The sequence below is a fragment of the Sphaerodactylus townsendi genome, linkage group LG03 (genome assembly GCF_021028975.2).
Source record: "Sphaerodactylus townsendi isolate TG3544 linkage group LG03, MPM_Stown_v2.3, whole genome shotgun sequence".
Classification (NCBI taxonomy): Eukaryota; Metazoa; Chordata; class Lepidosauria; order Squamata; family Sphaerodactylidae; genus Sphaerodactylus; species Sphaerodactylus townsendi.
In genome coordinates this window covers 142,925,698-142,940,368 of record NC_059427.1, presented here as the reverse complement: position 1 = coordinate 142,940,368, position 14,671 = coordinate 142,925,698, and the positions used below count along the sequence as shown (strand labels likewise).

The 14,671-nt window shown below is 51.0% G+C and overlaps 1 protein-coding gene across 1 annotated transcript; it reads right to left on the bottom strand.

Annotated features, from left to right (window-relative positions):
• Positions 1-313: 313 nt before the first annotated feature.
• Positions 314-14,441, bottom strand: LOC125427883 (zinc finger SWIM domain-containing protein 4-like). Its single transcript, XM_048487446.1, has 3 exons — positions 14,190-14,441; positions 1,288-1,489; positions 314-435 (listed from the first exon to the last, which is right to left on the bottom strand). Exons 1-3 carry the CDS (start codon positions 14,334-14,336, stop codon positions 314-316), a joined length of 471 nt encoding a protein of 156 aa, XP_048343403.1. The 5' UTR covers positions 14,337-14,441.
• Between the last annotated feature and the right edge of the window lie 230 nt (positions 14,442-14,671).

Genomic DNA, 14,671 nt, shown 5'->3' with positions numbered 1-14,671 from the left:
ATTAGACACAGTGGAAAGTCTATCAGTAACTACTAGCCATGGTGACTAAACGGAACTTCCACATTCAGAAACAGTCAACCTATGAATTCCAGTGCCAGGAGGCAATATCAGGGGAAGGCCTCAGCCTCTAGGCCTATTGTTTGCCCTCCAGAGGAACTGGTTGGCCACTGGATGCTAGACTGGATGGACCTTCACTGGTCTGATCCAGCAGGGTTCTTCTGATGTTCTTATTCCCATCTCCATAACTGGGAACCTCCTGGTTGTCCCCAGTCCTACAACTGTCAAATTGGCCTCAACCACAACCAGGGCTTTTTCAACCCCGGCTCCCACCTGGTGGAACGCTCTGCCACCTAACATCAGCCCCGGCTATCACCTGGTGGAACGCTCTGCCACCTAGCATCAGGGTCCTGCAAGGCAGAGAGCTGTTCCGCCAGGCTTTAGGATGAGGCCAAAAACAAGAAACTGAAATCAAAACTGTAATTCTGTTCTTAGCTGCATTTGTTGCCTGCCTCCCTGCTTTATATGGCACCTGTTGCCAGTCTTATTTTAACTCTGATCTGAAATTAACTTTTACTCAATTTTAATTTAAATGCATTTTAATTAGATCAGATTGGATTGTAATTGTTATAACTGTTCAACTGTTTTGACCGTTTTAGTTGTGTTAACTGTTTACTCCTTTATTTAAGCAGATTTTATGTTTATTGTCATGAGCCGCTCTGAGCCCTTGTGGAGAAAATGGCGTACAAATCAAAACAAACAAACAAACAAACTCTGCCTTCCCCAGATGTCCACTTATTTTAAATGTTCAGCCTTCAGATATACAGACTCCCTGTGAATATTCTGAGCACTTAATTAACTTACATATTGGAAGATCCAGCCCTCTATGTGACAGAAGCCCCTTCTGCACACGCAAAATAATGCGTTCAAACCACTTTCACAACTGTTTGCAAGTGGATTTTGCTATTTCGCACAGCTTCAAAGAGCACTGAAAGCAGTTTGAAAGTGCATTATTCTGCATGTGCGGAAGGAGCCAGAGGAACATGAGCGCTCAACCCCAGTCCTCCCATCATTGATTGGGGAATCTCCATAGTGGCTGAGAAGCAAGTGAACCGAATTTCTGCCCAATCCTTCCGCATGAGAAATAAAACCCTGGAAGCCCAGTGTGATGCCCTTGAAAACTCTTGAAAGCAGGCACACCTGGGTCTGCCAAATATCGCCCTCCCAGTGCCGTTACCCCTGTTTCAACGTGCAGGGCTCGTTCATAACAAATGACCCCGAACCACTTACCCACTTGGAGGACACGATCAACGGCACCTGACTGCAGCAGATTCAGGCCACGGTTGAAGGGCACACGGGAATCTCGCTCGCCCTCCGGGGGGTGGTAACCAAGGGATGAGTACATACATATCTCCCGTTCGCTCCGTGGGAAAGACCAGAACACGATGCGCTTCTGCACAGGCTCTGGGACACGGGAGAAACGATCCTCCACCTGGGGAGAAGGAGGAAGAGAACACTGAGACAGGGAACCGTAACATCCATTATCTTTGGAGGCCGAGTTACCTCCAGATCAAGCCTTGATACATTCTCTGGGCTGCTTAGGAGCCAAGCTTATATTTCACCCTTTGGGAAATGCAGCCAAAACGTTAGGAGCAAAAAAAATACCAGACCACGGCCACACAGCACGTTGATGCATCACAACAGCCAGTTGATGCTGGCGGCAAAAGCCTTCGACAATTGAGGATATTGACAAGCTGGAAAGTGTCTAGAGGAGGGCAACCAAAATGGTATCACAAGGTCTGGAATCCATGCCCTACGAAGAGAGACTTAGGGAGCTGGGGATGTTTAGTCTAGAGAAGTGAAGGGATGCCAAGTCGAAGAGGGAGCAAGTTGTTTTCTGCTGCCTCAGAGACTAGGACCGTGGTGGCGAACCTTTGGCACTCCAGATGTTACGGACTACAATTCCCATCAGCCCCTGCCAGCATGGCCAATTGGCCATGCTGGCAGGGGCTGATGGGAATTGTAGTCCACAACATCTGGAGTGCCAAAGGTTCGCCACCACTGGACTAGGACAATGGATTCAAGGTGCAGGAAAAGAGATTCCACCTAAACATTAGGAAGAACTTTCTGACTGTCAGGGCTGTTCGACAGGGGAATTCACTGCCTCGGAGAGGTTTGTGGGTTTTTAAACAGAGGATGGATGAACATCTGTTGGGAATACTTTGATTTTGTATTCCTGCATGACAGGCAGTTGGACTTGATGGTTCTTGGGGTCTCTTCCAACTCTACGATTCTAAGATATCTTGACATTTGTCTCTCCTTCACCCTTCAGCATGGCCTCAGATCTCTTTTCCCTTTAGGGCAGGCCTATCCTAAGGCTCCCAGGTCAACGGAAACCCTCTTGGGACTTTCCAGCCTTTTCCCACTGGTTTTTGAGAACATCCAACGACTGCTCGGACCCAACAGAAAGGGGAGAGAGACAGCTGCTCCTCCCGCAGGGCCCTTCCTGCTGCCAGAGGATGTGGAAAAGATGGTTCCAGTCCATCATCCCCCCACCCCCTCGTGCTGCCAGCTAGCCACAGCACACACTTCACCCAACGCAGGGATTAATGGGCAGGCTGTTGCAGATTACCTTGGCAAAGAGGAGTCCACATTTGAACAGCAACTGAAAATAGGGAGACGGAAAGAAAAAGAGAAACAGAAACAGCTGGAGGACGCAGAGATTCCATCCTGCGTTCAGAACAAGAAGAATAGCAGTGCAGCGATGCGGAAGTTATGAAGAGACAGTCAGAACAGTATGGAGGACGAGGGGAACACAGGGGACGAAGACTGATGTTCAGAGATTCCTGGCAGAGTAGTGGAAAGTGCCCCTCAAGTTGCAGTTGACTCCACAGTGACACAGTAGGGTTACCAAGGCAAGATGCAGAGGTGGTTTCACAATAAGTTCGCCTCTGTATAGTAGCCCCAGACTTCCTTCCAGACCTCCCATCCAAGTGCAACACTACCCAGGGCTAAGCTCCTCGTTTCATTTCCAAGATCTGTCAAGACCAGGCTAGCCGGACCCATCCAGATCAAGGTAAGAAGAAGAATTTGGATTTATATCCCCCTTTCTCTCCCAAGTGAGACTCAAAGGGGTTTACAATCTAATTTCCACTCTCCCCTACCAAGCACAACAAACACCCTGTGAGGTAGGTGGGGCTGAGAGAGCCACAAGAACTGTGACTAGCCCAAGGTCACCCAGCTTGCATGTGTTGGAGCGCAGTTTCTAATCTGGCCCACCTAGATAAGCCTCTCTACAGCTCAAGAGGCAGAGCTGGAATCAAAACCCGGCTCCCCCAGATTAGAGTGCACCCTGCTCTTTAACCACCTAATAATTCACATCAGGATGTAGTCCTAGCACCAATGTCCTAGTACTATAGGAAGAAACGAATGTGTGGGGGATAGAAATAGGGAACCAATTGAGCATGTCAGCAAAACAAAAAACATGCAACTTAAATGCTTTTCTGTAGTTCCCCAGGGTTACACCTCTAAACAGGAACAGGTTGTCTGCACGTCTCCTCACCAATTTCCTATAAGGGGGGCAGATTGGTCAGGTCGAATTCCCCCACTTTGCTTCTACACATCTTCTCGCCCTTCTCTTCCCAACAATGAATAGAGCTTCCGTCCCAAGTCCTATAAGGCACTGACCCCACCCGCTGCTGATCTCCTTGCCCACAGTTCGGCTCAGCTCCATAATTCTGCCACCAGTTTTGGTCCCTCTGGCTCTTTGCTAGCAATACTCTGCTGTCCAGAACTTGTTTCGCCATTAATTCTTAATGCCTGTGTGAATCTATCACCCAACGGTCCCTCCTTTTCCTGCCCATCTAGCCCGCTGCTTATTTTCTCTATGCATTCTTTCCTGCATCCAAATCTACGGAGGGTCCCCTTCTCGTTCTTCCTCTCCCACCTCTGGACCCAGCTGGACTTACCTTGGAAATTCTATCCCTAGAGCTCCCAATAGATGATAGTGTCCAACAGTGGCGTACCACTAATGGGCACATGGGGTATCCCATATCCCCGGGTGCCTGCCGTTTCGTCACATGTGACAAAACAGCATGTGCCCAAACTTCCCACTTCCCTGGGGGGGAAGGAGCCAGCCTGCAGGGAAGCCGGGGCGGCAGGGCTCAGGGGGCTGCAGCGCAGGTCTGCCCAGGAGGCCAGGAGCCGGCCTGCCGCCACGGTGACCATCCAAACTGCTCCCCCAAGCCCCATAAATGGGGCGCAGGGAGGGCACAGGGAGGCTGTCATGCCCCCGGGCTCCATTTAGGCCCAGTATGGCACTGGTGTCCAATACAGAAAAGGGTTGGGGAGTCAGGATTTTAAGCCACCCCCATCACCCCAAACCAGACCAAGTGGGAGCCGTGGAATTCCATGCACACCTGACTATTAACTTTTTCCAACCGCTTGACAGGAGCTCTGAAGACGGAGCTCCCAGAACACCTCTGGTCTGCCCCCATCCTTCCTCTTCCACAAAGATCCTCATTTCAGCTCAGCCTCTTTACCTCCACAGCAACAACTGCCAAGAGCCACAGGGAGCTTCTAGGCCCAGTTCCACAGATGGCTCCGTCTCTCTCGCACCCACCTCAGTCTGCCACAGAGCACGTGCAAAGGTTCTAGAACCGTGGTGGAGAACCTTTGGCGCTCCAGATGTTATGGACTACAATTCCCATTAGCCCCTGCCAGCATGGCCAATTGGGGCTGATGGGAATTGTAGTCCATAACATCTGGAGTGCCAAAGGTTCGCCACCACGGTTCTAGAATCTAGACCAGGGGTCTGCAACCCGCGGCTCTCCCAGTGTTCATGGACTACAATTCCCATCAGCCCCCTGCCAATTGGCCATGCTGGCAGGGGCTGATGGGAATTGTAGTCCATGAACATCTGGAGAGCTGCAGGTTGCAGACCCCTGGTCTAGACGGCCAGTTTCATTTCCCCAACACCATGTTTGTGAATACCACCATTACCAGCAGATCAACCCATAGATGTGAGAGAGGAGCACGTTTGCAAATGCCAGACACGTCTTTTCCAAACACATAAGCCAGTTTTTAATGTAAAAGACACCATAAAGTATCATGGAATCAAACTGTTGGAAGAGACCCCAAGGGCCATCAAGTCCAACCCCCTGCCATGCAGGAACATATAATCAAAGCACTCTCAAATATATGTTCATCCAGTCAGCTCTTTAAAAAACGCTCCAGGAGGGAGTGACCTCCACCACACTCGAACAGCCCTTGCTGTCAAGGAGGTTTTTCCTGCCTCATCAACTGAAGCAAACGTATTTCTCTACTTCAGCATGAGCGGATGGTGGTAGAAGACATCAGCTGACTTTTGGCAACCCCACAGGCAAGAGACAAACGGAGGTGGTTTGTCATATCTGCCTCTATGTAGCAACCCTGGACTCTCCCATCCAGGTACTAACCAGAGCCAACCCTGCTTAACTTTCAAGGTCTGACAAGATGGGGCTCGTCTAGCCCAACCTGAATGGAAGGCCCTAAAAACTTGGCACTCTGTGAGTAGCCACTGGGGATCAAGTATGATTGTAGCACATAACTCCATCTGTGAGTGGAGAACAAGATCAGAAGATGGTGAAATTCTAGAAGGGGGGGGTAGAGAAAAGGCTAAACTACTCAACACCTTCTTTGCCTCAGTTTTTCTCCAAAAGGAAAATAGTGCTCAACTGGTGGGAAATGGATCAGAAGATACAGTAGGGAAAATTCAGGACAGAAATCAATAAAGAGCTAGTACATGAATACCTGAATACTTTACATGAATTCAGATCTCCAGGGCCTGATGAACTACATCCCAGGGTATTAAAAGAACTGGCAGAAGTAATTTCAAAACCGCTTGGAGAACAGGAGAAGTCTCCATGGACTGGAGGAGGGCTAACGGTGTCCCCATCTTCAAAAAGGGGGAAAAAGAGGACCCAAAACAACTACCATCCAGTCAGCCTGACATCAATACCAGGAAGAAGACGACTTTATTTACGGTCAATGACCAAATATATACCAGGAAAGATTCTAGAGCAGATCATTAAAGAGACAGTCTGTAAGCACTTGGAAGGGAATGCCATGATCTCTGAAAATCAACATGGGTTTCTCAAAAACAAGTCACGCCAGACTAATCTTATCTCTTTTTTTGATAGAGTGACAAACTTAGTAGATGAAGGGAATGCTGTGGACATAGCATACCTTGATTTTATGATTTTAAGGCCTTTAATAAGGTACCACGATATTCTCGTGAGTAAGCTTGAAGCATGTGGATTATACAATGCAACAGTAAAGGATAGATTTATAATCAGCTGATCAATGGCCGAAAGAGGGCTCATCAATGGTTCATTTTCATCCTGGAGAGAAGTGACTAGTAGGGTGCCACAGGGTTCTGCCCTGGGCCCAGTGCTATTCAATATTTTTATCAGTGTTTTGGATGATGGAATAGAGGGCATGCTAATCAAATCTGCAGATGACACCAAAATAGGAGGGCAGGGGCAGGATTCAAAATGACCTGGACAGATTAGAAAGCTGGGCCAAAACTAAACAAAATGAATTTCAACAGAGATAAATGTAGGTTTCTAAGCTTAGGCAGAAATAATGAAATGCACAGATATAGGATGGGTGACACCTGGCATGACAACAGTACATGCGAAAGGGATTTGGGTGTCTTAGCAGACCACAAACTGAACATGAGTCAGCAGTGTGATATGGCAGCCAAGAAAGCCAATGCAATTCTGGGATGCATCAGTAAGAGTACAGTGTCTAGATCAAGGGAAGTAATTGTACCACTCTACTCTGCATTGGTCAGACCTCACCTAGAGTACTATGTTCAGTTCTGGGCACTGCAATTTAAGAAGGATATGGACAGAGGTGTCCAGAGGAAGGCAACAAAAATGGTAACAAGTCTGGAGTTCATGCCCTACAAAGAGAGACTTAGGGATCTGGGGATGTTTAGTCTGGAGAAGTGAAGATTAAGGGGGGACATGATAGCCATGTTTAAATATTTGAAGGGATGCCATGTTGAAGAGGGAGCAAGCTTGTTTTGTGCTGCCTCAGAGACTATGACACGGAGTAATGGATTCAAGGTGCAGGAAAAGAGATTCCACCTAAACATTAGGAAGAACTTCCTGACAGTCAGGGCTGTTCGACAGCAGAATTCACTTCCTCGGAGAGTGGTGGAGTCTTCTTTATTGGAGATTTTTTAAACAGAGGCTGGATGAACATATGTCAGGAGTGTTTTGACTGTGTGTTCCTGCATTGCAAGGGGTTGGACTTGATAGCCCTGGTAGTCTCTTCCAACTCTATGATTCTAAGCACATTTTGTCACCTAGGTAGATAACTTATTTTTTGATGGTTACAAACTCACTCACAGTAAAAGGGTCTCCTCCCCGAGCAGGGAGCATGTTCTCAGTTATCCTCAGATGGTCCCCTATCTCTCTTCCCCACCGCCTCCACCCAAGCTGGAGGCCTCAATTGCCTCGCAATTGCCACCCAAGTCTCCTGCCTGAAGGGCAGGCGGCAACCTGGTAATCATCCCTGCCTCCTGACCAACTACCACTCAACCATCGAACACCGTCGATATTCTCATTTTATTGAGATTTATTGTATAATTATTAGAATTAGTTTTTACGGTTTTATTGCAGCTTTTAAATGATTAGTTCTCTTATATTGTTATCCTTATATGCTGTACACCGCCCGGAGCCCTTGGGGGATGGGGCGGTATAAAAGCCTAATAAATAAATAAATAAACAAACAAACAAACCAGGTTGCCGGTACAACTGAGAGATCCTTGACTCGGGAACCCTGCCAAAAGCAACTGCTGCTTCTATCCCGTCTTTGCAAAGCACCTTGTGTGTGACGTAATCCCTGTGCCAACAAAACTGGATTCCCTAGATCAGCCCGATACCCACACAGCACGTATCCCGTCCCAATGTGTCATTCACTTTCAGCATCCTCATCCGTGAAGTCACTTGGACAGCTGCAGGTCTTGTTCCTCTGCAGGCAGCTGAGGGATTTCTGCTCATCTTGCCTGCCCTTCCCTGCTACACTCACTTCACCCAGCACGCCTCTATGATGACTCCCCGTCCCTTTCAGCACCAGGATCCTGTTCCATCTTCTTACCCCGAAACTGACGTAGGTTTTTACACAGCTCCCTGACAGGTTGCTTGCATCCAATCGTCCCTCTTTCGCAACGTTCTCTCTATAGACCACCAGATACCGTGTTTCCCCAAAAATAAGACAGGGTCTTATATTAATTTTTGCTCCAAAAGATGCATTAGGGCTTATTTTCAGGGGATGTCTTATTTTTTTCCACAATTTTGCACCCCCCACGTGACCAGATCAGCTGCGCCGGGGAATCTGTAACTAGGGTTTATTTTCGGAGTAGGGCTTATATTTCAAGCATCCTCCAAAAATCCTGAAAAATCATGCTAGGGCTTATTTTGGGGGAAACAGCCGTCAAGAAGCCGTCAAGAAGCACAGCCTTTTGGGCTAGTCGCTGTTGGGCGAATCCAACCCCTAAGGTCATTCTGACTATTCTTTAGCCGAGTTACACACTGTCAGCTTATCAGGCTGGAAATGAGCTGGGCTCAGAGTTTTCATTACAAAGACATCGGACGGGCAGAGTCCATGCGACATGGCTGAGGGGTGGTAGCCAATCACTGGTGCTCCTCTCACATAAGAAAATGCCTATACACCTAAAGTCAAAAATCTACAAGACCACGGTCTGCCCCGTAGCACTCTATTGGTCAGAGTGCTGACCCGCTTTGAAAGCGGCTGAGCAACCACGATTCGCTGGAGACTGGGTGTATCCCTCCTTGACCACATCACCAATGACACGGTCCGACAACAATTTGGCATCGTGCCCATCAAAGCAAAAATGAGAGAGATGCCTGCGCTTGTTTGGCCATGTCCGACGAGCGCCTCTGGACAATGTCGCCAGCATCGCCTATCACATGGAGGTTACTGGCCTAAAACCAGACATCGCGCTCGGATGAAAGAAGTGGCGTTTAAAAATCTGAGCAGCGGACCCTACATTAGTGGGACAACGCTAGGAAGAAGAAGACTGGCGATCCGTGGTCGGATCTCTTAGCTCAGTGGTCTGCAATCTAGGGAGTTTCAGGGATGCTCATGGACTTACAATTTTCATCAGCCCCCCCCCGCCAGCATGGGCTAATTATTGATGGGATTTGTAGTCCATGAACATCTGGAGAGCCGCAGGTTGCAGACCCGTCTTAGCTTCTTAAAATTCTATCAACAGCAGCTGCCAAGGTACGGCACAATTTATCAGTCATGTTATCATGAAGGCAGCACTAACCTTAACCCACTAACTCTTTTCGGAGTGTGAATCAGCCCTGGAGACTTTATTTCCCCACATGGGGGCTGCCCCACCCCACAGTCCCATAATGCCTCTCTCACCTCCCACTTTTAGATGTTTAAAAAGACAGAAGTTAGTCTGTCTTGCCAGGCTTAGCCCCAGCTAATTATGAACGATGGAAAAAGGAGAAAAGGACAGAGCTACCATAACACTTCTAGTCCAATCTGACACATTTGAGCGCCTTAGCAGGAAAAAATCCAGAGGAAGGCACAAACGACCGGAGCGCACTAGAGAAACGAAGGGAATGAAAGCAGCACACAAGCGACTCCCGGTGATTTTGAACAGGCAGCAGAACTTCCCAATGGACTGGATTTTGTGGGTCAGAGATGAACCACATACACTTTGCTGCCTCGACACAGTTATCTCTCCCCTCTCGGCAAGGCCGCCTCTGCCTGCTCCTGTTGACATTTGCCAACCTGGCTCCTCATAGGAAGAGCCTCAGACAGTGAGATTCCTGAATGAGTCTGCCACGCAGCCAGATGGGGAGAACCTGGCTGGAAATGTTTTTAGGGCACACTGCGGGTGGGGGTTGGCGTGGCTGAATATTCCTCCCTGGTGCAGAAGTAACTAGGGAAAAAGCAAATGTAAAGGCCGTGGTTTCTGCTAGAGATACTGTAAAGGCCTGTTTCCATTTGGCCAAAAGAGGTGGAGACGAGGCACCAGGTGAAATGCCTAATCTCATACACATGGGGAAGAGGCCACTCTTCTGTTAAGGTCTTCAGCCTGGTCTGGCTGGGGACCCCCAGGGAGGAAGACTCAGATGAGAGATGAGGGGACAGTTCTGGTTCCAGATTCCCTGGCACTGCCTCAAACACAGGGTCTGACCAGTCATTGGGGTCCCTGCAGGACCAGGTCTAGAGGGACCAGGTGGCAGAGCATTCAGGCTGGGATCCTTAGCCAGGTCCAAGCTCTGAGACTCTTCAGCCTCTGGATACTAAGCCAGAGGGAATCCTGTCACCCCCACCCCTGTCTCCAGAGCCCCAGCAGCAACGAGGGAGGGAGCCCAAGTGCATAAGCTTGCCAGCACAGGAGACGCAGCAGCAGGTTAGCAGCTATGGGGAGAGCTGGATTAGATGCAAAGTCTTTGCTGGGGCCAGACTAGAGTAAACCAGCTGCAAGTGGTTATTGCACTAGTGAATGGGAGGCTAGCTATAAAAGAGAGGCTGCAGCTGAGCTAGACTGTGGCAGCAACGTTGTGGTTCAGTTTGCAGGTCACTGATTCTGCTTGTCTTGGTTCCAGACTCGGTGTTTCCATTAAACGGCTGAACCTACCAAGAACTGCATCCAGACTATCTGTTGGTTCCTGAGGGCCAGCTTCAGTGGCAGAGATCGGCATGAAGATCCCAGATTTGATCCCCGGCATTTCCAATTAAAACGGTTAGGTGCGAAGAGATGCGAAAGATCTCTGCTTGACCCAAGAAAGCCACTGCCAGTCTGCGTTGACAATATTGGGCTTTGATGGACCAAGGGTTTGAAGAAACCTACTATTTACACTATGCCCAATGGCTTAAAACAGTCTGGAATATGTATAAATTCTCTACAAGTTGTGGACGTTCAAGATAATGGTGAAAATCCATTCTTCTTAGGACTCTGGCGATTTAAAAGGACATAAATGTTCTTTTTTAAAAAACTGGGAAATGAAATTTGTATCTGTGTTAGGAAAGAAGCAGTCCAATATAGGAATTAGTATATATGTTTGTATATTTTAGGCACCTTAATGCACATAAATAAAGCACGTGCCCTTTCCTTCTCTGCGCATATGTCTCTGTTTTAAGCCATTGGGCATAGTGCAAATAGTAGGTTTCTTTATACAATAATCACATTGCCGAGAATGTATTGTAAGTTGGACCAAGAGTCTGATTCAGAATAGGCGCAGGGTTCTAGAATAGTGGAGCTCTCCAGATAGCTCACGGATCACAAATCCTTATCAGTCAATTGGCCATGCTGGCAGGGGTTGATGGGAATTGTAGTCCATGAACATCTGGAGAGCCGCAGGTTGCAGACCCCTGAGGGCAACTTGATGTACAGGGGTGGGGAGAGCCTGGCTCAGTGGCAGAACTGGATGATGAAGATCCCAGGTAAAAGGGGCATGGGCAGTAGGTGGAGTTTGGAGGACTTCTCCCTCAAGACCCTGAAGAGCTCTGTCGGTCTGAGCAGGCAGAACTGCCCTTGATGGATCAGTGGTCAACTTCAGCAGAAGGAAACTTCCCATGAGCAGATATGTTCTCTTTCACATTCACTGGCTCTCAAAAAATCACTCCCTGTCGCCCGGTGCGAACCTGCTCTTTAGGAAGGCGGAAAAAAGCCTTGCAGCTCAGTTGACAAATCCAAGAGGTCAATCACACCCCAGCCCCCCTTCCTTCCAGTCTCTTTTTCACACCCCCCGGCCTATTGAGCACCGACACAATAGAAGCCAAAGTCTTGGCGCCAAGTCTAACCACAGACGACCCGTAGCTGCTTCAAGTTCCTGCACGGCAGCTGTGCCAGCCAGCGCAGGGAACCTCCCGAGGGACACGCAAGGCTCCTTAGCAGCACAGCGGATTTGTGTCAGGGTGACACTTTCCTTAAACGCCGCCGCCGTCCCCAGGGAAGGCTTTTACAGCCTTCTCAATTAAAAGGCAACTAACCGCCTCCTCCTTAGACCTCCTCCGCCGGTGTCCTTGTCCTAGGCTCACAGGTGCCCAGATTTGGAAGTTTCACTCATTGACGGAGGTGACAAGTGACTCGCTTAACAAGTTTTCTGCCCAGGCACCCAAATTCTGCCCTGTGACTTGAAAGCTGCTTCCAAGGAATTTGCAGCACGAAGAAGGCAAGGAACCCAGCTTTGATCTCCAAGAATTTGGGGGGGCGGGCCTTGGACAAATTTCAGAGGTGCAATGGGCGGGGGAGAAGAACGGGAGACCCGTGTATATAGGAAGCCAGCGCGACGTAGTAGTTAAGAGCAGGTGCACTCTAATCTGCGGGACCAGGTTTGATTCCCTTCTCTGACACTTGAGCTGTGGAGGCTTATCTGGGGAACTAGATTAGCTTGTGCACTCCAGCATGTGCCAGCTGGGTGACCTTGGGCTAGTCACAGTTCTTCAGCATGCTCTCAGCCCCACCCACCTCACAGGGTGTTTGTTGGGGGGGGGGGGAAGGAGATTGTAAGCCCCTTTGGGTCTCCTTACAGGAGAGAAAGGGGGGGTATAAATCTAAACTCTTCTTCTTTTTCACCCCAAGCCTCATCAAACACTCCCTCCTCCACTCCTAGGGCTTTGCCTGGACTAGCCCCGGCACTCTTGGCTGGTCCGGGTCTATCCAGTTTCCATCTGCCCCATTAATCCTCTGCTCCTGCCTGCAGATAAACCATGTTTTTCCCAACCGGGAAAGCCAGCTTAGGGCGAGAAGGAAAGGACGGGGAGGGGGATTTAGAAGGGGAAAGAACGACCCACAAAGACAAGCGGAAGAATGAACAGCAAGAGAGAGCCAGGAAAGGCAGCGGATTCCTGTCCAGTCTCTCTTCTCTTCCCCCTTATTTAGGGGGAGTCTTTAAAACTAGGTGGGATCAGACCCCAAATGGCAAAGGAGGAAACAGGAGAGGCCAGGCGGCAGCTCTGTCATGCTGTGCCATGAAGGCAGAGTATCTGACAGGGTGCCAGGCTTGGGGGTGGGGGCAGGAACCGGGCACGAATCAGGTGCCCTGGGGTGGTGGTGGTTCCCAATCTGGGGGTCCTGACCCCAATGCCTGCGAAAGTCAGCCCAGCCAGTGGTGGCGAACCTTTGGCACTCCAGATGTTATGGACTACAATCCCCATCAGCCCCTGCCAGCATGGCCAATTGGCCCTGCTGGCAGGGGCTGATGGGAATTGTAGTCCATGAACATCTGGAGTGCCAAAGGTTTGCCAACACGGGCCCAGCCTCTTGCACTGTTGACGACTGGCGTGTGCTGTTTCTTGTTCTTTCTTCGGGTCCCAGGACCAAGTCAGTTTGGATTGTGTGGGGTCACCAACACGGATGGGGACCACCACCCTTGGAGACCACCAGCCCTGCAGCCACCCTCCTGGCAGGGCTGCCACCCTCCTGGCAGGGCCCGGAGACACACACACACACACCCCAAATTGAAGCAGATCTCCAGATCCTCGCCTGCGGGAGAGGGCTGCTTGGGAAGGTGGGCTTGGTGGCCTGACACCCCACTCTTCACACCCCCACCCCCAGAAACTCCCAAGAACGGCCCACCCCAGAGCTGGGAACCCCATCAGCTGCGTGGGAAGAAGCCTGGACAGGTCCAGATCTGAAGGCCAAAGGATGGTGGGAAGCCAGGGAGGGGGTCCAAACCCTGGCCCCACCTCCAGGGAGAAAGGGGTGGCCCGGGGGGCGGGGGCAGACGAGGCTGCGTTTTATCTGACTTGGGGAAGGAGGGGGGGGGGGCGGGCGGAAGGGTCCTGCCTGGGGTTGCCAACCTCCAGGCAGGGGCCTGGAGGAATGGGAAGTGCTTCCTCCTGAGAGGATATGGGAGCAGGGGGGTGGGTGGGCTTCATGGCCTTATATTCCGCTGAGCTCCCCCCCCCCAATCTCCAGGAATCCTCCAAGCGGGAGTTGGCAAGCCTGTGGCAGCCGCTGGCTCGGGGCTCTCCCAGCCACGGTTAGGACCGAGCCTCGCCCCCCCCCCCCCGCGCCCGGGGCAGGCTTTCCTTCCCTCCCTCCCAGGAGCAACGAAGTGTTCCTGGGCATGTGCAGAGCGCCAGCGCGCCTTGCTGGCCGGGAGCTCCGGAGCCGCCCCCTCCCCGGCGCCGCTGGCCGGGCGGCTCACCTGCTCGAAGGCCCAGGTCTCGGCCACCCGCCGGGCGCTGAGGTCCAGCAGCGTCTCCACGGCGGCGGCGGCAGCGGCGGCGGCGAGCGGCCCCGGCTCGGGCTGGTCGGCGACGCCGCATTTGCGCTTGGCGGGCGGGGGCTCCATAGGCCGCGCCGATCCCCGGCCTCTCGTGAGCGCCTTTCCCGGGAAAGCCGCGCCGGGCCGGTCTCGCTCCTCTCGGCCGCGGCGGCGGAAGCGGCTCCTTTAAGGCGCTCCCACAACAATGAGCTCGACGAAGGCTGGCTCGGCGGCCCGCCCCTCCGGCCTGGCCCGCGCCCCATAGGCCGGCGAGGGGGAAGGGAGCGCGGCCATTGGCCCGGCGGGGCTGCCTGTCAAAAGGAGGACGGTGCCTTCCCCCTCCCCCATGTGGTGGGAAGGGGGGGGCCGCTCTTCGGGGCGTGTTTTTTGTAAAGGCTGTCTGGGAAAACGATGTCAATCAA

Excerpts from the sequence above, each read along its gene's own strand:
- LOC125427883 (XM_048487446.1), bottom strand. The coding sequence starts at position 14,336 with ATGGAGCCCCCGCCCGCCAAGCGCAAATGCGGCGTCGCCGACCAGCCC. Across the intron at positions 1,490-14,189 it reads AGACCTGGGCCTTCGAGCAG|GTGGAGGATCGTTTCTCCCG; the intron begins GTGAGCCGCCCG and ends CCTTCTCCCCAG. Across the intron at positions 436-1,287 it reads TGATCGTGTCCTCCAAGTGG|CCTGGCGGAACAGCTCTCTG; the intron begins GTAAGTGGTTCG and ends CTCATCCTAAAG.